General features: G+C 45.5%; 1 protein-coding gene across 2 annotated transcripts in view; it reads right to left on the bottom strand.

The window, feature by feature from the left end:
• Positions 1-1,697: 1,697 nt before the first annotated feature.
• The window catches only part of NTN4 (netrin 4), a 47,968-nt gene continuing 24,356 nt past the window's right edge, over positions 1,698-25,309 (bottom strand). For both annotated transcript variants that reach the window (XM_077178737.1, XM_077178738.1), the window contains exons 4-10: positions 18,757-18,883; positions 17,246-17,434; positions 10,924-11,134; positions 10,138-10,250; positions 8,889-8,957; positions 7,042-7,212; positions 1,698-3,416 (exon numbers count right to left, since the gene is read on the bottom strand). In XM_077178737.1, coding sequence (XP_077034852.1) covers positions 3,280-3,416; positions 7,042-7,212; positions 8,889-8,957; positions 10,138-10,250; positions 10,924-11,134; positions 17,246-17,434; positions 18,757-18,883 — 1,017 coding nt within the window. In that variant the 3' untranslated portion in view covers positions 1,698-3,279. The remainder of the gene's footprint in view (positions 3,417-7,041; positions 7,213-8,888; positions 8,958-10,137; positions 10,251-10,923; positions 11,135-17,245; positions 17,435-18,756; positions 18,884-25,309) is intronic.

Genomic DNA, 25,309 nt, shown 5'->3' with positions numbered 1-25,309 from the left:
CATCAGTGGGGTAGTTCTGGAAGAAAAGACCCTTATGTGGGTGCTGTTGCCAACTTTGATTATGACTGGGCTGGTTTTCCTGCCACTGATTTTTGTCCCACAGAAGGACTGGTCAAGGCATTGCTATTCCTGGAATCATCAAGGAACAGATCTCTTCAGGTGGGCAGAGACAGACATCCTCTTCTCACACACATGACAGAGGGCAGTAAACAGATAAACCAGGCAGGCGGCTTCCATTAACTCACTGAGCTGCAAGGACAGTGTCCAAAGAAGCTTTTCTTGCTAAAGAGGGCCTGGTTGGCCATTTTGTGATCTCATATGAAAAGAGGGATCGAAAAGGCCTAGAGGGTAAGTCCTGTGAGGAGTGGCTGAGGGAGCTCAGATTGTTCAGCCTAGAGAGAAGGATGCTCAGGGGGGACCTTCTCTCTCTCTACAACCACCTGCAAGGAGACAAGACAAGAGGACATAGTCTCAAGCTGTGCCAGGGAGGTTCAGGTTGGATATCAGGAAGAATTCCTTCACAGGAAGGATGTTAAACACTGTAACAGGCAGCTCAGAGAGCTGGTGGAGTCACCATTCCTGGAGGTGTTAAAAAAACATCTGGACATGGCACTTAGTGCCATGGTCTAGCTGATCAGGTGGTGATTGGTCAAAGCTTGAATTCAATGATATCAGAGGTCTTTTCCAACCCAACTGATTCTGTGATTCTTTGATATCCAGCTCATCTGCTCCTCGTAATGGGACACTTCTTCCAGCCAAAATCCCCTGACAGAAATTTCTCAAGGGCATATTTACCCCTCAGAAGTTCACCCCTTTCCTCTGTAAAACCATCAGTGTCCAAGGCTAGGAGAGGAGTCAGACAAGATGCTGTAAGCAGCACTGCCAACAAAGCCATCCTGGTTTCCTACAGTGCTTGAGCTGGCTGGGACAGTGGGATCACACCTCCAGCTTTCACAAGGCCACATCCAATATATTTGAATCAACTGGTCACTGCAAATATATTCTCTGTGGCATTAAAATAAAATGAAACTAAAAATGTGTGAAGCAGGTAAACTGACAGTTTTAAATCAAAACAGAGCTATTGGAGGCTCTTGGTCACTGAGTGCCTGTATAGGGGAGCCTGTCCCTGTACTCTCCTCAAGCAGGGAGATGGGTGCTGCTGCAGTCACTGATTAACCACCCACGGGGGAGCTGCTGCCCACACTGCAGATTATGGCTTGACCCCCTGGCCACTAATTTCTGATGCTTGACTTCACTCTGCAGTGTTTTTGTAGACCTTTTGCCACAGCACTTGTTTCCCACAGCCTTTTGTTTCCCCTTAGTAGTTTCAAATGTAGGGAACAAACCTTATTTCTACCATCCCTGACTTACTTCTTGTAAGTACTTGCTCTGCAGCTCAGCCTTCAAGACTGTGTGGAGGCAAGGATCTGGCCGGCTTTGAAAATATTTAGGTACAATTCCCCTTCTTATGAGAAGAGCTTATAAACCTCCCAAAAACAAGAGTTGAAATGAGATTTTTGTGAGCCATCCATGCTGCTTTGCTTTCTACCATGTGTTGCATTTTACCCCCCAACCAGAGAGGAAAATATTCCCTATGGCAGCTTCTCCTCACCCACTGCAATCTTTGCTTGGCCTCTTTCATGCAGGCATGCAGACCATGCTGCCATTGGCATAAACAATAACAGGAGAAGAAGATGTTGAAATCATATTATATTTATTACATACATGAGATACAAAAACAAATTACCAAAATAGCATCTTTTTTTTTGTGAGTCCACAGGACCTTGAAAGAAAAATACATACGTAAAGTGGATTGGTAGACTAGTGACTTTTCTGGTGCTGTATGTCTTCTTTCCCCTCACACTCGTGAACAAAATACACTCTATGCAATGTGGTTTAAGGATGCTTTACAGAGAGGATATATTTTAGTGCTGAAAACTGCAGTAAACTGTGCTATATTTCATACTGGTGTTAATGAGGGAGTATAATGGCTGTATATATTGCAAACAATAACAAACAGAAGAAAAAAATAAAATGTTCAGTTTTAAATACTAACATAAAAATAAAATAAACTCCAGGCCCACCATGAATTGCTGGGTTGTGATATGTAAATGCAAGTCTTTTCTGTTCTCTACATCCACTCCTTTTGCTGCAGTCAGAGTTTTTCTCCTCCTGCAATTGCATTTTTATCTCAAAGTCTCTTCTCCCCACTCTGTTTGCAAAGTCTTGCTGGAGTCCTGCCCACGGGGTCCAAGTGCTGGTCTGAAGCTGGGACTTCAGTGCAAATACTTTATCTTTCAGATTGCATCCTCAGATATTCTGAGTGGCCAGTGCAGGCTGGCCATTCCCTTTATACTGTTAATGCTGTCCAGCTGTGGGGGTCCTCAGGAGTGCTTCTGTTTCTGGGAGTTTTTTCTCATGTGCCACCTTCGAATTCTTCTTTCCCCAACACAATTAGACTCCCCACACCGTGAAGTGGCAGGTAGTAAAGTGCTTTATACAATGAAATATTTACACTAGGGCTAGGTTCATTTTTTAACACTTCAAGGACAAAAGCTCAGAGACACTGCACCCTCTGCAGCTGGCTCTTCTCTGCAGCCATGCAGTGGGTGGAGAGCTGGCCTCTGCCCTGCATCATGCCTGTGCCAAGGCAGAGGGGTTCAATTCACTCCAGCAGCTCTCTCCTCAGCAGCATCAGCAGAGAATCTAGCCCTTGAAACCTTCAGCAGGGCAAACAGGCTAAAAGCAAGTGGCACCCAGTTCTCTTTGATGGGTGCCATGTCCTAACCTGAAAGGGGGTGTTTCTAAGGAGTGGTTCTCATTGCCACGCGGGTGGCAGCACCTACCCATTGCCTTCCCCACAGCATCCTCTGGGAACCCCTGCAAGTCACTCAGGATGCACACTAGTGGCACTGGCAGTGTTTGCTTCTCAGCAGTAGCTCTCTGAGGGTGGCAGTTTAGTCTTGGGTGATCAGTGGCTTCATGAGAGTTGCTCCAACAGCACACTGGAGCGAGACAAGCATCCACCACCCTTCCTTTTTTTTTCCCTCAACATAACAATGAGCAGGGCTCAAGGTGAGGCCCTGACAAGGAAGCTATAGGCAAGTGAAAGAACATTGGCCAGAAAGGGTTAAATTAGACAGCGCCTACAACTCTGAATGCCTCACTACATGTTTTGGCACTATTTTCTTACATTCCAGTTTTCATGCTAGAGGTCTTCTCTTTGTGGAGGCTGTTGCATTTTGTGCATAAAGAAATGCCCTAGGCAGTTGCACACCTCTAGTTGCAGTCTCTTTTCAAAATCTCCAAGACCTTTCTTCCAAGAGCCGACTTCCACTGATGCACAAAACTTTTCATGTTGACAATGAGTCTGCCTGTTCGGACGTCCTCGTGTCCTGCCACAAGATACTCCAAGCCTGCAAACCAGCAGAGTGGTCAGGGACTGCACAGTACCATGCTCAAGAGGCCTACTGAGCTGCAAAGTCAGCCTGGATATCTAGTCCCATGCAAAAAAGCACTTACACAAAGAAATATTTATATATATTGGCTCTCATCTATATCTGTATATCTATAGCTCTATCTGTATCTTTGGCAAAATGACTCCTGCGGCTACCTGTCAGAGAGATGCAGCACACAAAATGTGACTTTGTGAGCTTCTAAATATAAACAAAAGATGGATGAACTCTGGGGGTGGCACAGCAAGTTTTTACACCTTTTCTGGGAACTGCTATTACCTTCATTTGGCAGCCATCTGCCTCACTTCTCCCTGAATAAATCTGGGCCTGGAGATCAGTTCAGCGAATTCCAGAAATGGAACAGTGCAGGACAGTCCAGTGCTCGGTATCTTGCTCGGAGTGGCCAGTGGCCCCTTGGAGGCAAAGGCATGCCAGACCCCAGTGAGAGGCAACACTAAATGTGCTGGCACCAGTACTCTAGAAGAGCCTGAAGGAGTGGCTGTCACACTGGAAAGAACTGATTTCTGCCTCTGCCAGATGTTTTAGAGACATGACAGCAGGGTCTGACAAAGCCTCAGCTGGTTGTTCAGAAAGACATAGAAAGGGCTGGAATGTGTCCCTGTCGTGCCCTGCTGCAGGTCTTTCCTCAGGCATCCAGGTCTATGCTTGGCTTTCAGGACACGACTCAAAAGAGTGCTTGGAACCAGGTAACAACTGCTAAACAGGGGGATAGAGCTAAGCCTTTGGCTTGAATTAGCTAAAGAAACACTGCCACAGATCCAAACAGCCTAAATGGCCCACAAATGTGCCATAAATGGGGATAATAAGGAGTATAATCCCTTTCATGGCAGGAGGAGCTCCCTGCCAGGGTGAGCATGCCACTGCAGCACATTTAGGGTACAGCTAGCATTAGACCCCCTCCTGTACCCACTCCTTCTTGCACCAGTCTGGGGAGCACAACGCTCTGGTGCAAACCAGGCACGGGAGATGGGCCTTCCCCAGTCCTCTCAGCCATCCCACGCCATCCTGGCTACAGCTTGTGTTGTTTTGGGCTTCCATTTTGCAGTCCAGAATAAAGGAAGGGTGCCTCCCAAGTTAAAGGTCAAGCAATACAATTTGCTTTCTACTTTATTTGAGTTTTTGGGTACACACATCCTCTCTTCTTCCAAGTAAACACAGGATAGGTGTGTGGCAGCATTGCCCTTCAAAAGACATTAATTTTGGCCAAGTGTTAAAAATATCACTTTTCAAGGGTTCCTAGATTTATTTCCCTTGAGAGAGAAATGTGGTATGCACACTCAGAGAGCAAGCAAATATTGCCGTGGTTGCTGACTGTGTAGGGCTTTCTAGATTTTCAACCTGATGCTACAGAACTGTAAAATTAAAACTAGTCAAACGACTGAGATGCAACTTGAGGCTGTGCAGTTTGTCCTGGCAGGCTGCTCTCCACCTCTCTGACTGTGCTTGGCAGAGCCATGGAAGGGATGGGCTCCTGTTACCTTGCAAACAGGTGAGACCTTTAAATCTTTCAGCTCAGTGTCCCCCAGAAGCAGAATCTGTCTCTGTGTGTCTGTGTGTGTGTGTGTGTGTGTGTGGAGGACAAGGTGTGCAAGGGTGGTGAAAGGGTTCCCCTTTTATGAACTTAAGCACGTTTTTAATCTGAAAACAGCCCTCACAGATTTGATAAATGTTTGCAGGTTTTTTTGCCTTGTCAGAGACTTTAAGAGCCTACTCTCCTTTTGGCAACCCTTTACTTCTGTAAAATGGTATAAAAACACATCTGTCTTACTTTTATGTTTATCTTTGATCTCCTCTATGTTTTTGAAGATGTGATTTCCATTATAGCTGTATGTCAGAAAATTGTTTTATGTCAGCTTGACTTTTCATCCAGCTGGTTTTGGTTTATTCACCTGTAGGCCATAAGCTCTTACTGTGATAGAGGGCTGAATCTGCTAATATTGTACTGCAAGCCACTCAGAAATGAATGTAGTAGCTAAAGAAAATAATGAATTAAAAAAAAATCAGGAATCTTTTTTTCCCTCTTTGACATCACTGAATCTTAAAGATTCGCTCAATGGATGTTTTCAAGTTTCCTATTAGCAACAAACTTCTTTTCAACATGAAGGCTGAGACTAATTTATACTCATGGGACCAGCAGCTGTATTTCAAAACAATAGCAAGCTTTGCAGTGAAAATCATGAGAGCTGGCAAGGAAGTAACAAGGGATTAACACCTGATGTGTCAGACACCTGGACTGTCACTAAGAACAGTTGCATCTCCCCCTTTCTGCTGTTTTCTAAGAGATCTCCACTGATTCTGTGATTAATGCTGTCTTTTCATCTGTTGGGGAAAATCAGTGAAGCTCTTCTGAAGTTAGTCGAGTGGCAAAGCTGGGTGTCAGGTGTGGGGCTGCCCTGCAGGCTCAGTTTTGGACAGCTTCCATTGCATTCCTTCAGGTTCATATTAAGGCAGCTGCATCTGGGCTTTCTTGCTTGAGTTTTCTTTCATTGCATATGGAAAAATACACCAGCTATGGCTATTTGATTAGTGATTTATGGTGTTCCAGCAATATCCAAAGTCTTACTGCACTTAAACAGTAGAGCCCTACCTGATGCTGCTGATTCCTCTGACCTTTGCACCTGACAGGTCCTAACTACAGCTGTGCTATCACAGCAGCTTGCCTTCAAAACCAGACAGTCACTCCTGAGGACATGAAAGAAGGCTGCAAACACCTCATCAGTGAATAACCTTTCTGCACAGCCCAGCCCCACAGACAGCCCTGTACCCCCTAGTTGCTAGTGCTGCACATGAAAGGGATGTCTCAGCACCTACATCAATGCTTCCATTGCCAATTTCCCAGCGGTGTATACATCTCATGGAAAGAAAACCCTTCATTTGAATTAGTTGGTAACTGCTCATTTATCTTGGAGTTGTAAAGAGAGGTGTGTCAGCTGGAGCTTAGTTTTGCTCTGTGGAAGAAACCCCTGAACCTGCATGTCCTTATCCATACTGGAGACTGCATGCATTGTTTAGTCACCGTTGCTTATACTCCATTTCAGTGAAAGAAGATGGGGAAAAAACTGTGAAGCTCTTCTCTCACTGCATAAGAAAATGTCTTCCAAATCTTGTAGATCTAAATTTGTGTTACTTTCAAAGAGAAATCTTCCCCTGAGTTTAGATTAGAATTTCAGTGCAGTATCCCAATTCAAATTAGATTTACATATGTTTTTATAGATTCAGATTAGCTTTAGCTTTGAAAGATGTATCAAGATGTATCAATGCTATTTATTGTGGCATGATGTGCACCTCCCTCCCTCTGGGAACAGAGACTGGTAAAGCTGAAAGCCTGTTGCTATACTATGGAAAAAGAACTGTGTGTTTCAAAGCCTATAGGATGAACCAAGTTTTTCTCTATGAAATTTCAATTTGATGGAGATTGCTGTTGGAATCCAAGTGATGTAACAGACAATAATTTTTAATTAGCACTGGGCTGCAATCCCAGCTCATTGGTAAGAGGAGATAGAGGGGCTGCAATTAAATCTGTGTATATGTGGTGGGGATGTACTGTTCAGGGAGTCAAACTTACCAGGATTGAGGATGGGACAAGTGCAGCCTCTGTTAGTCCACGATTCAGGGTAGAGTGTCCTCTTGCCCCTGAGGATCTTCAGCTTTGTGGACTTCAAGACTTTCTTGATCTTCACACTGACTTCTGCATGGGAGCCTTTGTCATGAGCTGACAAGATCTTTGTCTTGATCACTGGGAACACAGGAATTCAAAACCAGGAATATACAAACTATTTACAGGGCTCTTTCTTTTTTTCTTGGTCTAGTGCTGGTGTCTGGGTGAAGCAGTGAGGACAAGTGCATTGTTACAGTGGAGTTAGCCCAGTGCTCCTTGCTGGGGAGCCCAGGATCAGAGCAGCTGCTGGGAAGCACATACATCCCCACACCCATGGGCAGAAATGCTGCCAGTTGCTTTGGCCATGGCCTCTGGAACTGCCAGGAGAGTGTGAGGTCCCATTTTTCTCCCGGAGTTCAACAAACCCTTTGTGTTCCTTATCTCTTTTGGAAATCAGTTGGATTTAGGGATGGACCTGGAGGCTTTGCTGGCCTCAGCCTCATCCCACCCAGTGCCAGTCCTGCTGCTTTGCAGAGCTGCCAAATCCAAATTCAGTGGAGGAGAGCGAGCCATTGGTGGGGACTGGGGCAAATCAGGGAGTGTTTTGAGCTCACTCATACCCACATTTCCTCCACCTGGCATTCCACTGCTGAGCCCCTGTGTGGTGGAGGCTCAGGGCTCAGCTCCTCCACCTGACCTATACTGGTAGGTATCCCCATATTGGTGGTGCTTTTTTCAGCACCCACACTGGGAAGCTCAGGGCAGCCAGCCTCTCTCAGTGAGACCTCCTGGAGCTCATGATGAGCCCCATAATTCATCTGTCTCTCTAGTGTAGCTGACACCTTCACATGTTGACTGATGAAAGTGGGGGCAGCCTGAGTGCACTTTAGATAAGATTTATGAACTTGGAGGTTTTGTGGCTTTCTTTTTTTTTCCAGTTTCTTATCTTTTGCAAGATTAAACACAGTTACTATCGTGGCTGGGAAGCAAAACAGAGCAGAATCAAATTTTTTCCTAATATCACAAATCCAGGGCTACATTTCAACAACTGGCAACCCCTTGAACTCCACTTTGTGGGTTGCTCTGCAGCCTGCAGAGGTATGGGCTATCTCTCTGTGCATTTTCGACTTCAGTGTGAGATGAAAGAGGTGCAGGAGACCCCTGCAAGAGATGCCTTGTGAAGGAAGGGAGTGCTGCACAGAGCATTCCTTGCTCTGCCACAGTGTGAAGGAGGCAGTTCATTGGCACACACCAGGGAGGTCTTGGGAAACAAAGTGCCTTTCTCATTCATTTAAACCCAAGAGACACATAGACAATATATATCATCCCCTTGCAACAGCTGAACTTTGTTGACAGTGGGAGTTCCCAGTTGCTACTGGAATTGTTTTATCCATGGAATGGTGATCACAGTCCCTCCTCACATTCAGTATCATTCAGAAACAGTAATTTCTAGACCCTGATTAGGGCACCTTGTCTATGACATTGTTTCAGTGACCCATTTTGGGTAACAGTGGTTTATAGTCTCTCTTGGACCTAGACAACCTCCCAGGGACATTTCCAGCACTCGTCCTCCCATGATTTTTGTACAAGGGTGTTTTGATAGCAAGAGAGATGGGTAACAGAACAAGATGCTTCACCCACCTTGACCTGGAAACATGATACCTGTACATTTTGGCTGAAGTTCTGCCTTTAGACTAAGTATCCCGTGGGTTTGCCAGGATGGAGTGGTGCACACACAGCAACTCTCATGCTCTGTATACACTTTTGCACTGCCTTGCAGACTTCCCTTTGCAGCCTCCTCACCCACAACTCACCATAGGTGTACTTCATCCCGCAGAAGACCTTGGGATTCCCTAAAACTTGCTCTTTACATTCGCATTTACCTGGGGAAAAAGAAGGAGCAAATGGCAGTGAATTGTGCTTAAAAGACAGGAGCATTTGCAGGCAGAGGCCAGGAACAGCCAGAGGTTTTTCAAGTGGTTCACAAGCCTCATACAAAAAGAGAAAAAGGAATTTGCAACTGTTTTCAGATTGAGAGTGAATACAGACTCTTAGTCCAAGGGCAGTTACCCCTTGTTTACAATTAGAAGAGAAGGAAAACAAAGGCCTTATTATTTTGCCTTGGGATGCAAATAACATGCGTATCTTTCCCTGTGGTATTTTCCACACCGTAATGTACCAGACAAAATTTTAAAAGGAAATGTTGCAGAGGTTAAGGCAGATTAATGACTTCCGTGATCTTAGAACAAAGAATAACATGATATACTTATTTACGTTTAAAATGAAGTGGCCTAGACAAATGATGGAGCTTTCCCCTCAATTAACTCAATTATTGTATCTTCGAGATGTTATCAAGCCCCTCTCTGAAAACGGAGGAAATGACGCCTGCCTGCTTGCATGCAGCAGCTGCAAGGGAGGAGAGCCTGATGCTGCCCCACGGGGCCAGCCTGCCCTGCACCCACCTTCATGCAGCACCCACCTCCCCCAGGCTGGGAACACTGGAGGGAAATAACTTCTCCAGCCGCATGCTAGACCATCTCAAATCGCACCACAAGCTGCAAGCGGTGCCAAAATTGTTCTGGGTATCGGGGAAATAAATTCTGAGTTAGAAATCCCCTACCTGCCTGCCAGTGAAGTGGCAAACCCCACCCTTTAAATAAAGTTGCTGCTTTGTTGAGTTTCAGGGAATATAAAGATACCTTTAAAAGATGATGGTCAAGTAAAACATGAGGACACTCAGCCTTGAAATTCAGATCTGGGACTGCAAATTCTTACCTTACAACAGCTAAATGCTGGGTACAGGCATTCAGCATGGAGCATCTGTCTAATGGGTTTGCACATCCTTGCATTGATGGGATGAGCCATAAGGCCTCTGAGGCTCTGGCTCTCAGAGGGGAAGGAGGTGGCCACAAGGACATTCCTCCACATGTTAGTGTGGGAATGTCCATTTCCCCCTGCAACTGCCAGAGAGCTAACTACAAGTCAGTGCAGCAGACTAGGTCTGCAGTGGCTGCTGGCAGGAGGGATTGGGCGGGTGGAACACGTGCAAAGCCGCAGTCCTACCAGAGTGCCGGAGTGCTGAGAAGCCCTGCTCATCCTCCCAGCCCCAGGTGGGCTCGCTCTCGTTGAGCACTGCCTGGAAAGGAGGTGCTTCATTATGCCAGGAAACTTCTGAGCTGTTGAGAGGAAAGGGAGATGATCAACCTTCTTCCAGGAGCCAGTGGAAAGCAGGGCCACTACCAGCCCATCCTCCAGACACAACGTGACTGTGTGTCTTGATGGTGGTAAATGCAAGAGGCAGTTTTGGAAGGTGAACAGGTTGAGTGTTGTCAGAGAGGATCATGGATCCATTTTGCGTTTAAAATACGTTATAGAGATTTATATACCACAAATATCTTCAGTCTGGTAAAGAAAGCAACATGTCAGATTTAGAGAGTGGGGCATTATTAAAATGTGCTGTTTTCTAAAAGTCAGAGCTTGACTCCAAGCCCCAGTCAATATAAGCTGAGTTAAACCAGCAAAATTAAGCCTTCGGTCTCCTCTCACTCAGATGTCCCTGAGGCCCACATTTTACATGTTGTGGAGAGGAAACAACTGTGAAGGTTATGGAAAACACCCGGTACATTAACACCTGCACTGAGAGCAAAAACTCCAACATCGCTGGTGCCCTGCCATGGTGTGCCAGGCTCCCAAGGGAACCACAGCCTCAGCTCCCACTCTATTCCCACTTCTTGGCCATAACAAACCCATACCAAACCCCAAGTATTTGACATAATGGATACTTTTAGCCTGCTTGCCATGTGCAAATAGAGCCTTCCTGGAGCTGAGATCGCAGACCCCCCAGCTCACCTGTGGCAGTCACCGGTGTGGGGGTCGCAGCTGCGGGCGCAGTCGCAGGGCCGGCAGCCGTAGGGCCCGAAGCCCCAGTAGCCGGGCAGGCAGTGGTCACAGCGGGGCCCTGCCACGCCGGGCTTGCAGGGACAGTCCCCGGTGCTGGGGTCACAGAAGGTGCCGGGGCCCAGGGGCAGCACAGCCGATCCCACAGGATGGCAGGAGCAAGCTGCAGGGGAGGGATACCGTGAGGGACAGAGCATCTGTGAGTGCACAACCTCTGCATCACAGAGGTGCAGGAGATGCCTGCAAAACCACCTCTCTGCCGAGGGACACCTCTGGGGCTTCTGGGCTTTTTTATCCCTCACCCATACAAATCTGAGCGGAGTCTCCCTTTGGAATCTGTAGAATTTTAAGTTTTGTGAGCTAGTTTTTAATTAGTCAGCCTACCCTGGTGTTGTGTTATGTTTTGCCAAACAGGCCTTTATTACTTTCCTTGCAGCATCTGGATTCTAGTCTGGCCGAGTACCCAGGGATGTGCCTGCCTCACTGTGATGTTTGAGCAGCTGCGGGTGCTTCATTGAAAAATGAATCAGAGCATAATTGCCTTTTGAAATAATAACTACTGCCATGCATCCAGGAGGTTAAAAAACCCCTCAGAACAGTCATTTTAATTAAAGTGAAGGCTGAGCAAAAAGTACCCCTCTGTCTCTGCCTGATTTTTAAAACCATCAATTCAAAACATTAGGAAAAAAGAATGAGGGAACTGACGGCTCAGAGATAGGCTTTTGCATATTCTCCAGGACACGGGTTTGCAGAATGCACATCAGAAATTCCAGCTGCTCTCTTTTCTCCCTCACAGCCTCCTGCATCAGAACAATGCACTAGAACTGTGCTGAGACATACTGGGTTCTCAGAAAAGATGCCCTAAAATAGGTGATGTGAAGCTTTCCTTACCTACTCCTTAGGGGTTTTTTTTAACATAGCATAATTTATGTCTGTTACAAGGCTACTTTCCCCCCAAGACGTTAATGTTTTCAAAGAACAGAAATGCAGCTATCAAAAGCATGAGCCAAACCTCTGACCATGTGGCCAGGTCAGCAGGTGATGCTGTGGCCTGCAGGACCAGTAACTGGGTGACGTGTGCTATTCTTCCCTCAGCGTTTGTACCAGGACATGGTACGGTCAGCCTTACACTTTATGGCAAAAAATTCCCTGCTGAAACGCCTTTGCCCAAAGTGTCATTTGCATAAAATTGAGTTTCCTGAGAAAATTATACCTGTAGGGAATATTTTCACTAAATTCTAATACCAATCTTTCTATTTTGCAACTCTGAAGGCAATAGAGCTGGAAAGCCATTACAGGCAACATATTTCTTTCTCTTAAAATACTTATTGCTGCACACATACATTTAATTTTGCTCAGACAACATTTTTGTGGTTTCAGGAATCTGACATACCTGGAGTATAGTTTCAAAATATTAAAAAATAGATTAATATTGGCAGTTAACTTAGAGGCGACTATGATTCCAACATCTTTGCCAAAGTAATCCCCAAATTTCCCCCACCCTTTCCACTCGCAAACAAATATAATTATATAAAATTAAAAGATTAGAAAGGCTCTCCACAAACTGCGTAAGTAGCTGCAGGCACTGAACTCTGGTACCTTTAATAGCATAGTTTTCAACAGCGTGCACTGCAACTTGCATACCTTTCTCCTGAAGTCTGTGAAGTGTTTTACACCTGATACATTCAGCCAAATGCTCTATTTTCCTACTAGATGAGGAGGGTATTTCTGGCATTCCTCAGGCCCTTCAGGGGAAATATCAGGCACTTAAGGCTCTTCTATTCTCCTCCAGTTAATGAGATAAACCCACTGCTCAGCCAGAGATTTGGTCCTGTTTTGGTCAGGTTTCAGCTGAATTTTACATACAACCTCATTGGGGTGGGAGCTTTTATGTTTTAGACAATTCTTTTACACACTTTTTTTTTCCTAATATAAAGTTTAACATCAGTGGCAACACTACAACTACACTACAACTACAGTGAAGCAAGAATATTAAATTTACAAAAGTTATTATGAAAAAGAGCAGAAAACTCATAAGTAATTAAAAAGACAACTAAAAATGAGAATGGCTGGCTATACTTTTTAATAAAAGCCACAAAGAGATGTGTTGTAAAGGCTGGTAATTTCCAACAGGCCTGAATATCCACTTCCATGGATACCATCCTTCCTGGCTGCTCCTCAATGAGCCACCAAGGTGTCAATCTGCTTTGGTGGCTGGCAAATTGAAGGTTTTTGTTCTTGGATCGGGTGAAGGCCCAAGATGACATTAAAGGGCATTAATCTGAATGGTTTGGGGGGCAAATTTCCAACATAGTAAATGTTTGTGAGGGGCTGCAGTGGGAAGTTGTTGAGCAATGCAGACATAAAGTGAAGCCCATCGCTATGCACCAAGCACAGAAATGAGGCTCTAGAGCTCAGATGTGAGCATGCTATACACATTTGAAAGAAATGCATGGAAAAAGGATGGAGTGCTTCCATACTATGGCAAGGGCAGGAAGGAAAAGATTGCAGGACTGGTTATACAATGTTTGAAATCTGGAGCTATTGGTCCCTTGTGGGCAGCCGTGCTGTGTTGGTTTTAGACCCCATTTTTCTCTTTCCACACAATCTGCACCTCACTGTAGCACAGGTAGTAGGAGTCCCCCATCCAGAAAGGTGAGAGGAGCAGCTGAGCAGCAGAGAAAGTAGCCAGAGGCAGTGTTGGATGGCATTTGATTGTGGACACACAGGTGCAGAGTGTAAGATCTCAGGCTGAGGCTTTTGCACAATGCCTGTCTCATGTGCTGTGGCCACTTCACCAGAGGGGCTGTGAGTCTCTACAGCCAAGGGAGCTCCTGTGAGAGAAGGAATGGCTGGGCCCTAGCCTTGGATCAAGAGAAACCTTCCACAAGCTTGATCCTTTTCCTTTTTTTTTTTGATTTTTAAGCAGCATTGTTAAAAATGCTAATTTACCAGCCAGTACTACATAACAGTATTCTGCATGTGACTTCCATGCACAGATGAATTAACAACTGCTTGTCCTGGCATTGCACGTGCTGACTGGGATGGAAAATCAGTGAGTGGGATGCCAGCAGAACTGGATTTCCCTGCCCTGGATTGGTGATACTGTTGTGGTTTCCTCGGTTACCAGCTAACCTTTGGAAATGACAAATATTTACCTTCAAAACCCTACAGTTGAAAAGCAAAATAAACTTGGCAATTATAAAACTCAATTTTATTGCCTGCAATTGTACTGTAGCCAAGGCTTAAAAACTCATGAGGATGGAAAGAAAAGGACTCATAGGTATGACAGGGGGAAAGAGTCCTCAGATTGGTGTTTTAAATATCAGAATGTTTCATTTTATCAGATACACTCCTACTCCTGAGCAAATATTATATACACTCTTTGCCTACAAGAATCTTTAAAGTATCCTTAAAGATTATGGCTTAACAACTCCTTTATTTACTTAGACCTAGGTATTTTTAAATTTTCAATGGTTGAACAATAATGGTGTCTTGAGCCAGAAACAAGCAGGCAGTGCCATGGCCTTCCCACGAAAGAATAATAGGGCTCCACGCACGTCCCTCGTTATTGCAGACCATGGCATGGTGCTTGGAAATGTTCCAGGCATAGGCTGTAATTGATCCTAACTAATTTAATTTAACAGTCATTAGTCATTTTCTACGGCCCTGCCGCTGCCATCTCCCCTGTGAGATGCTGAGTCCCTGGGTGCAGGGAGCATTCCTGGCAGGAGGAGACCAGAAGTGAAGAGGTGAAGGGGTCTTAGGGAGGAGTGCTTTTGTGAGGGTTTGAAAAGCCCAGAGAGAAATCATCTGGGAGTTTGTAGTAACAGGGTCTCTGAAAAGAAAGCATTCAGATAATCCCTATATTTGTGGAGTTCAGTTTGTGCTAGGAAAAGTTGTCTTCCTCAGATACTTGAGGGAGTATCATGCTTTGCAATTCATAAATGCAGAAAGAAAAAGAGTGATGAAGTAGATGTACTTGATGAAGAAGGTAAATAAATGTAAACTTTTTCTCACTATACTCAAGAGTATCTTTCAGTTCTTGTTAAGTATATGTTATCTTTGGCTTTTAAATACCAGAGTTCATGAGTATCTAGTGGTCCATAAAGCTGGATTGTTACATTAAAGAGTAATGGAGGCAACACTTTTTTTTTTTTTAATGTGGAAAGTGGAATGCCATGGGCCAGAGATTCAGAGATGAATGCAGAAAGCCAAGAGAACCAAGCACTGGCATAAATCAACAAAAATACCCATTAATAATCTAAAATCCACAGCTTCCTCTGGCTCATGAAGGTGAGGAGAAACTTTTTAATCAAGAACCCTGGAATTTGGCTAACACACAGTTAATGATGTGATGTACTGCCTGACTTCATTAACAATGGTCTAACTTGCACACAGGCACGTGCACAGGGTTGGCAGCCTTCCCTCTGAGCTGGGGCTGCTTTGCAGCAATATGTCCTGAGACCTCTTGTTTCCATCTGGCTTTGCAAGGAAGGAAAAGCCACTCAGTGCTGGCCAGCCCAGGAGGTGCTATTTGACTTCTTCTTGGACCCTGCAAACAGCCACAGATTATGGACTGGGCAGTCTGGTACAAGGACAAGCTTCATGAAACTCCCCTCCCTCAATGGACTGAATGAGGTGACAAAGGAGATAGAGCCACTGCTTTTACTGCTTCCAAAGTAAAGGGTGGTGTCTTTAGGTGGCCAGAAAACCACACTCAGCTCAGGGCCAAAGCTTCACTTGCCTCAGAAAAGTGCATAATCTTCCCTGATGGGAGCTGGCTTGTAAAGAATATCAGGAATTACAACCCCAGCAAAGGTACCAAAAGCACAGAACAATGATGCTTCAGAGCTTGAAGGTCCCATGCAACATTTATTTCAGTCTTCTGTCATGCATTACCTACCAGTAGTCAATTAATACTATTTGTTCTTTCTTAATCAGCAAGGATGAATCCACGAGTTAGAAAAAACCTTATAGCCTCTGCTCTGTGTGTTAATGCAAGACTTAAGCCTGTTTTCTTCCTAATGAGACTCCAAAACAAAAGTTCATTGCCTAAGTTCTGGCTATAATTAAGGAGGGAAAGTATCTGATATTACAGAGGAGATTTAGAACTTTGATGTATACAAGTTGGTAATGAAACTTTTTAAAGTAATTAAATTCACTGTTTAAAAAAATCATTGTGTACATACTACAGCAGTGAAGTAATTATTTACATAAGCAATGAGCTGTGGTCAATTCCATTTCCATAAAGAGAACTAGGGCTGTAAAACAGGCAGTTCAGCTGTTGCTGCCCCTCCTCGCAATGAGTGAAAGCTGGAGAGGAGGAGGACCTGTGCAACAGACTGCCAGGAATCTCATGAGGATTATATGCAGCAAGGGAGCAGGACAAAAGCAGCTGTTCCCAGCCTGGGGTGCAGCTCCTCACTGCAGGAGGGTTCCCTCTTCCTTTACATGCAGGTACTTCTCCTTGAGAGGAGAGAGACGTGCTCAGTGTCTCCTCAAAAGACACAGGCAGGGTGTCAGTTGGATTTCTTTCTGTCACTTGTGAAGGTCCCCCCTCATAGCAGGTGAGTCAGCGAGGAGAAATGTTGTGAAGCCAGTGGGTGGCTGTAGGCTCAGAGAGGAGGGCATGCCTGCACCCTGGATTTAGCTGACCATAAAATGTTCTCAGCATAATTTGGGGATCTGGAGTCCCCCATCATGAGTCACGATCCTCACAGTGGTCCTTGGGGAGTGTGGCTTTTGGATTGCTTCTTTGCTTGGGAAAGATTTAATTTCACATGTGCCTGAATCATTGCGTTTAGTCTTGCCTCCTCAGCATCCCACCTTCCGGAATATCAGTTATCAGACAGTGTTCCTGTCTGTCCTTCCATACCCACCTGCTGCTGGGAACATGAACTGGTGGGCGATGCTATTTATCAGCTGCACCCCTGCTGGCTGAGGAACCCCATTCCGAGGTTGCAAACAAGGAGAACATGAAAACAAGATGCAGCTTTTCCTCTCCAAAAATAGCAATAGGAGAAAGTAAATTAATCATCTCTCTTCCCCTCCCCTCAGGCTACAGGGATCCTTGTCAACAGCATCTGTAGATTTTCACCCTGCAAATATCACCGTTGCTTTTTGCAAGCAGTATCACAAAGAGGATTCAAAGAGCTCCCAGTCCTTCAGTGAAGCAAGAAGATTGCTCCAAGGAAGGGCAAGAAGATCTCACCTTTGGTTTGACCCTTTCCCCCTTGAGAAGCCCTTCAGCAGTACGTGGCTGCTGACTTACGTTTGCAGGCGTCTGGGGCAGAGAAGGGCCTCCTGAGGTCGCGGTAGAAGCCCAGCTTGCAGTGCTGGCAGTGCTGCCCTTCCGTGTTGTGCTGGCAGTTGTCACAGACGCCGCCGCTGCGATTGCCCGACGCCAGCCACGCAGCCATGTCAAAATGACAAGTGTCGGCGTGCCCATTGCACTTGCACGCTGAGGCAAAGCCAAAGGGAACAGAAAAACTCATTAAGGCTGTGAAAGGTACTGGTTTATAGAAAAGAGACACAAAAACTCAAAATCACGTTTTGGAACAGGGACTTGGCCTATGAAGCTGTTATTCATTTGAATGCCTGAAGTAGCACTACATTTTCATCTACACTTCCCAACCTCTGGAGATAACGTTTAAGAAAAAGTATTTTCTTTAATTCTTTTATTTCCAATACAGGTTTTCCAGTACAAGGACAGCCACAGGTGGTCAGGCCAGAACAGAGAGACCCACATTTACCGGTCCTGCTGAGGAAGGATCCTTCCCTCCCAGCTTTAGAAATCAACACTGCCCTATACAACATCTGCCATGAGGGTGCTGTCAGGATATTACCCCACAGCTGAGGGAGGAAAAAGGCAGGTGGAGGATAGGTGTGTGAGAGAGTACAAGCATCCTCCTTACCCTGTGCTGGCAGTGGAGGAAGTCTGCATGCCCACACAACTGAAGTCAAGGGTCAAGTGAGACCTGTTCCAATGCCTGCTCATCAAATGCTGCTGGTGTGAGTAGGAATTCACTGTCGTTCCCTCAGGGATCATCCATACTGCAGTGAGCATGACCATAGCCCACACTGGCAGGCTGATGGTTGCTTATGTATGGATAGCACTGTAGCCAGGGCAGGATGGCACTCAGCAGGCCTGCAAGCCTTCCTGGGGTGGTGTGGAGAGTCCTCAGCACCCTTCTGCCTAGACTGCTGCCCTTACTGAAGCACATGGCTCCATGACCTCTGCATTCCCCTGCTTGCAGCACTCTCCCTAGGCATCCCCCCTGGCACTGCAGAACTGATCTACAAACCTCCAGAGCCCATGGCTGCTCCTGCCCTCAGTGCCCAGGGGTGAGCAGAGCCCACACCCAGCAGCAGAAAGTCATACCTCCTGCAAAGGTGTTTGTCAGTGGTGTCCATGGATAGGACAAATCTGGCCCCTTGTCAGCTCCAAGGTACCCTGGTAGGCTGCAGACTGCCTACAGCAGCAGACCTTTCCCCCAAGAGATGCACTTGGGTCCCAGAGAAAGGCCAAACCAACAGACATCATGGTCTGGTGAGGATTGCCAAGTGAGGGGCTGTGCAAACAGGGCTGCCCTGGCCACACAAACACATGGTGGGTGCTGGGCAGGGGTGTGGCAGTGCCTCTTCACTGCTGAGCTGCTTGGAAAGCACCTCCCCACCACCTCAGGATGTGCTGCTCTCGGACACACAGGAGAAAGGCACGCATGGAGGAAGCATTTCACTCTGGCAAGGATCTGGAGACACCGTTCCTGACTGGCTACTTACACTGACACTCCCTGGGGGCTCCAGTCTTGCCATCAGCAGCCTGCCAAGGCTGGTCGTTGTACAGCGGAGCGCAGTGCTGGCAGTGGGACCCTGCAGTGTTGTGCTTGCACATGCATTTCCCATGGACCTGGTAGGGGAAAGAGAGCAAGGATCACCCACAGCAAAGGCCAGAGTCTCTGGGGCCCAAGCAATGCCCACACACAGGAAATAGCATGCCAGCTACATGCTGTTGCATTGACTAGAAGGAGGGATATAGCATGGTGTCCAGTTCAGCCAGGGGCAAATATTCTGTAGTTACACTTTCAGTTAGGTTAGTATGTGTAGATCTGCATGTCATGGTATTGTACAACATGACATATTACTTTTGGTAATTACTTTGCTAATTAATTACTCATGGTATATTACTTTTTTTTTTTTTTTTTTTTTGAGATCTAAAAACGTCTTTAGCCGTTTCCAGATGCAGCATGAATTTCCAGGAGAGATTTAAAAAAATGCCGGGATTCAAAGCACCCTTGAGAAACACTGTAAAACCTTTCTCTTTTTCTCTCTCATAAACATGAATACACCTTTGCAGTACTGCAGGAATAGCACCTACAATCTCAGCACTCAGCTCTGTGTGCCCAGCTATCTCCAGCAAAAATAAGTATGAGAAAAAGGAAAATCAACCCCCTGAAACATAAATATCTACTCATCCTAGGGAGAATTTTTGCCCCACAAAGGAAGAATCAAGGACAGCACAAGGCCCCAAGTGACTGACTATACTCGGACATGTTCATGACAGATAATTTAACAGCTAGACAGCCCAGTGTACGGGGGTAATTAGAGATGAAAAGCCAGCACAGCACACTTGGTGCCAGCTGCCCTGTCAGTCGCTGGCATTACTCACCCTGTTGGCAAATGCAAAGAAAACAGGATGTGGCTAGAGGGCACGAGCAGCCGGCAGTGCCTGGATGCAACAAGATCAAGCTCTGCAGCAGCATGGCTCTGCTGGCAAGAATGAAGGCCCTGCCTTTTCCCATGGAGCATGGCAGGTAGCTGCCTACTGTAGCTATTTTGATATGTGCCTGTGTTTGCAGCTTTACTCTGCTCCACATTTTGCTTTTAAATGCAGAGTTCAGCTTCTCCTGCTGCTCGTGATCGAGCCAGGGGCCCCAGTCTGCGCTGCCAGCGTGGCCCTGTGCTCATGCCACAAGCTGGCCATAAAACCAACGGAGCTGCACCAGCTGCTGCTGCTTTTGGCATTGAGGGGAGCACAGGGCGGCTGGGGCACCTGGTGATCCAGCCTGGAGCTGGGCATGGCTTTAATTGCTACTGGAAAATCTGCCTTCCACAGAGTTTAACTTTGGTTTTACAAGTGTGCTCTCCCTAACTGCATCAGTTGCTGTCGAGACTGCCACACAAAAAGGTTCCTGTGAAAAGCCTGAAGAGTAAACAAAACAGAAGAGGACCTTGAACATGTTGTAAACAGCTCCTGCTCATTACATAGGTGCACACACACCTCACACACTCCTGGCTTATGGTGACTTTCTGATTTATTCATTTGAATAGATTAATTAATTTATTTCAGTTGCTATCTTACAGGAGTCAAATGTAACCAGGACAGATAAAATTTCAAAACTGACCTGAAAAGTCCTTCCAAGAGTTTTAAGCAGAAATGAAAATAGCAAGATCTTTCAAAAACTTCTTGAATTCATTCCTGTCCCATTAAAATGTCAGATCATCAAAAAATACAAACAGCAGCTGTGCTTTGTAAGCAATGGATAGGTACGGATGGAGTCAGAATGCACGAGCATCTAAGCTAAAGTGAAAATACTAAGCTAACATTGTTTTTTTGTGCTATCTGGCCTCATCACAGGTATTAGTTAGTTTCACTGCAGATACTACTTGGTCTGCCTGGTTTACTGTATTGATATAAGCTTAAATGTGTGCTAATGTCTGAAAAGAATGAGAAGTAAACATAGAAAAGAAACAACAAACTTGTGGAGGGTATATTTAGTTCTCAAAGTGTGTTTTGTGTTTTCATATTTTCATTTTTGCTACAACCAACAAAATGTTCTTCAAGCTTTCAGATACCTCCCTTTCCTAAATTACCACTCGCCGATAAATTTCTATCTCATATTTTTTAGGCAAGGTGCACACACAAACCAATGTTACAGAATCTCTTCACACAAATTTAAAACCTGCATGGAAACAGAAGATGACTGAACTTATACTGGTCATCTTCTGGTGGTTTTGATGGTGTCCTAACTCTTTGATGCCACTTTTGGTAGGAGTTTCTTGCAAGACCTTTGTCCATTGAGTGGTTAGGGCTAGACATACTAGCCTGAACCACATATGTGGCCAAAGACATCCTCCAGAAACCCTTCCTCACAGGACTGTCCCAGCTGTAAGGGTAGAGGGACCCACCAGACCCAGGACACACATGATCAAGAAGGGAAGGTGACTGTAAGGAGTCAGAGGGTGCCATGGTCAAAACCAGAGGGTCCTTTGGTGCTTTTGCAATTATGATGCCAAAGTGAGAAGGACATGGGAGAAGAATTGCAATTGAAATTGTCTCAGACATGGGGACACTTGTGATTACTGTGGGGATGTGTGCTCCCCCTTTCTGAGCCTACAGCCTGGAGTCTCACCCTCCAAATTCAGTTTGCTCCTTGCCAAAGCCACACAAAGAATCAGTGGGGACTCAATCAATCATCCAGAGGCTGCTCAGCATTAATAATCCAAAAACTCATCCAAAACTCAGCAGCACCTCAGAAACCCTCAAAGGATTAAGCATCCCAAGACACCAGCAGACAGCAAGGCAAAATGCCTCACCAAGGAGCTTTCATGGCTCTAAAGAGCAAGAGCTTGGATTTTCTGAAAGCCCAAGTACTTTAGAATAGAACATTGCTGCATTGCTGAAATAAAGGAAGGTGGGTGAAAATAAAACAGAATAGGAGGGGTATTACAAAAATCTGCTGTGCCACCATTAATTTGGCATGCAGAGCTAATAAATAAACCACTGAATAGCTGTGCACCAACATATTAATATTAATCTGTATGTGAACTCTAAGGAAAGAAGTTGTACATAATTAAAAAACTGTTGCAGCAATGGAAGACTTGTGGTCTCTCACACTGTGGCAAGGACAGCTGCAAAAGAGCCAAGTTGGAGATGATGCAAATCAAGCAGCTGGTGTTTATCTAGATAGACTCAGAGGCAGAGCATGGCATGACACTCCTGGTATTGATTGCTTGTAAAGGTGCCATGCACCTGGGCAAAAGGAAACAAATGGTCTGTCTGGAAAGCTTAAAAAATAACAGAGTAGCAAAATTCTGCTGTCTGTGCAAAGGCAAGCACAGGACTAGCACAGAGGCCCGTGGGCTTGGGCTCCTGCCTGAGTGGGTGCTGTCCAGCTGGGCCAGGAGGTACATGTTCCCCATTCTTATCCTAAGGGTGCTGCCTTGCAGTTTCCTTTCCTCAGGGTTTATCACAACCTGCCTCCATCAGCTGCTCCCTCCCAAGTGCAGATGCCTCTGTGGATGCCACATGCCCTCTGCTCACCTGGGCAGGGCCTGCCATGGCTGCTCAGTAGCCCAGCCTGCAATGCACACTGCAAACCTGTGTGTCCCTGCTTGCTGCAGGGCTGGGCACCCATAATCTCAGTGGGATTCCTATTTGGGTGAACGCCTGCAGAGGCCTGGCAGATGCAATGGCCTGGCTGACCCCGCTTCTGCATCAGAAGCAGCTACCCAGACCCCAAACTTTGGGAGTAAGCTTTGGAAAAGGCAGCAGGTTTCCCAATTTGGACACTGCTGTGCCTTTACAGCACTGCTACTTAAATGGGCTGAGAAAACTTTGCCTCTCCACGGTCCCCTCATGTTTCATAGTGGCCCCAACCCCTCTCAGCCAGGTGGAGTGTGGGGTGCAGACCCACTAAGGAAGAAGCTAAAAGGGCAGTCAAACCGAGGGAGCAGAGGGAAACAGAGTCCTTAATAGCTTGCTTTTCAGGGCAACCATTTAGTTAGTACCTTCTTTTCCATATTCCTTTTTCACAGAAGTTTAATGAAAAGTCAGCCTAAGTGATTCAAAAACCTTGCCCCAGGCTGATGTATTTGTTCTCTTAAAATAGCATTACAATTACTACCACCCAAAACAGCTCTGCATTGAAATGTCTCTCCAACCTAGCTTTATCCCACTGAAGAAAATATCTTCTTTCTTTTACATAATTCCAGCATGACAGCAAACATTTTTATGCATTGTAAACAACAAAAAAGGTGGATACTAGCAAGCCCTTTCTTGCAGCCCATAGGTAGACATGTATTTTTTTTAGTAATAAAGAAATCCTATGAGAGCTAGAAATATGAGAAAGGTCAAGAAGGGGTAATACAAGGAGAAGTGGCAGCAGGTGAAAAACAGCCAACAGACTGTCTACACTGGACAAAATTAATGTCTCTAGGAGCTGTAGGAGGGCCACTTGCGAGACTGGTCTGCCATGCAAATACCCTGTCATGCCACAGAGCAGCTGGGAGACGGGGCTGAGAAACCAGCCCAGCAGCTCTGCTGGGACACAAGGTAGACTGGGAAAATGACATACCTGGCCTTCAGGATTTCTCCAGCATCTCAGCACCTTTCTGAAGGCAGAATCTCAGAGTCTGATCCCTGTGCATTAACAGGGGGAAAAGCACATATTTTCTTCCCTTTTCATTCACCTCAGCTTATAGCTAGCTGTAAGGCATACCCACTAGGGTCATTATGGAGCATCACTAAGTACACAAACACAATTGCCAGTATGTCTCACTCCTTTAAGCATTCACACGGCTCCTGACTCATTTAAGCAGCAAGGCCTTCCTATAACATTTTTCATTTTGTCATGGGGTCTTTATACCCCAGTTCACTTTCACACTGTTCCCCTTCTTAGCTTGACAGCCCAGTCGCAACGTCAGTCATTGGAGGGCACAATGCAAAGAGTGTTACAAAAGTTGCCTTCTGTAAGATAAACGAGCGACTGATTTCTCTATACAAAGACAGTTGCTAGGGCATGCTTCCTTCCAGAGCCTTTTGTTGCCAAATTATAACCTTCCAGTGCTTCCTTTCACATTGCAAATACATAGGGCTTTTTCTTTAGTTGAATCCTATAAAATCCTTTTCCCCATATTTATCATGTTCCAAAATGTTAGGCAGTAACAAAGACTGCTGCGCTGAGGGAAAAATGCTTTCAGTCACCTGTTATAAATTGATTTATATTATAAGAATTCACCCACTATATGGAGTCCAACACAAATGCACACTAAAAGAAAATCAATGTCCCAAAGACCTGATAGCGTAAACAGTCTAAATAGCTGGGAGGGGCAACTGCTTTTAATAGAATTTCCTTTTTGGAACTGTTAAAACTGTATTTTTTCCCTCTCTCTCTCTCGTGTTTTTTTTTTTTTTTTTTAGCTTTCATGGAAAATGGGCATGATTCTAGCCTAAGGGAAAATGGCAGCATTCACACTGAGTCTCTAACCATACTTTTAAACTGTGTTGTGCTTCAACTGCTGTGCCAGTTTTAGAACCAATGCCTACCAGTGGCTGTCAGCACATGGAGAGGTATTCTTTTCCCAAAGCACCAGACAACCAAATTTATGCATGAGAAAATTCTCATATCCTATCTTGTTCTTGTGAAAGAATACAAAGCTTGTTGTCCAGGGTGTGGGGGCTGTGCAGTCGTGTTTTTTTAAATTCCTTGTACAATAGGCTTCTGTCAGCGTTGCTCTGGAAGACCTTGAACATCTTTTGATGTCAGTAGCATGATAACAATTTATAACAGCCACTGGGTTGGCCACATGGGAAGTGGGGGGAAACATTCACCCTGCCTAACTACACAAAAGTGCTTTAGCAGAGTATCTTGGTGCACCCAGGATCCCAACCTTCATAACTATGGAATAAGCTTGGAGAGATCAGCTGGCTAAGCTGCAGGAATCTGCATTCAGGGAGGTCCAAGGAGCCTCTGAGATGAATGAACTCCAGCTCTCACCTTGAGACAGAACTGCAAAACCCAGGTGAGGTACCTCTGGGTTTGCTTTCCCCACTTTGGATTCCTAAATTGCAAGATGCTACTTATCTCCAGGCTTACACAACACTTGCCTCTCCTCTTGCGTGCCACTTGCCACTGCTGCAAGCAGGCCATGGGGATGCTTTAGCTGGTAAGAGGCATGCAGAGCAAGCATGCAGTGCAATGGCTCCATGTGCAGAGGTACTGGCAAAGGGCAAGAAGCTCCTGTGCCACAGATCAGAGGAAAAAACAGTTTTCTCATGTCCACTGAAGATCAGGAGGGATCTCCTATTTATGTAAACTCATTTGTTTGCTCATATTTGTGGTTTGCCATGTAATGCAGCTCAAGAAGTGATCAGCTGCTTAGCATGGTAAGGTAGGAGGTCTGTACATGCATATCTTTTCCTGGGTATGCACTGGGCTTTTGCTGATGAGATTTGAGTAGTGACCTTTTGAATAAATTTGGGAGAAGTAGGAAAGAGAGAAAGTGTATCTGTATCAACCTGACAGTTGCCTGTTGCACACAAGTGTCCAACAAG

Source organism: Agelaius phoeniceus, chromosome 5, assembly GCF_051311805.1.
Source record: "Agelaius phoeniceus isolate bAgePho1 chromosome 5, bAgePho1.hap1, whole genome shotgun sequence".
Classification (NCBI taxonomy): domain Eukaryota; kingdom Metazoa; phylum Chordata; class Aves; order Passeriformes; family Icteridae; genus Agelaius; species Agelaius phoeniceus.
The sequence above is the reverse complement of the archived record's forward strand: the minus strand, read 5'-3'. Positions and strand labels throughout refer to the sequence as shown.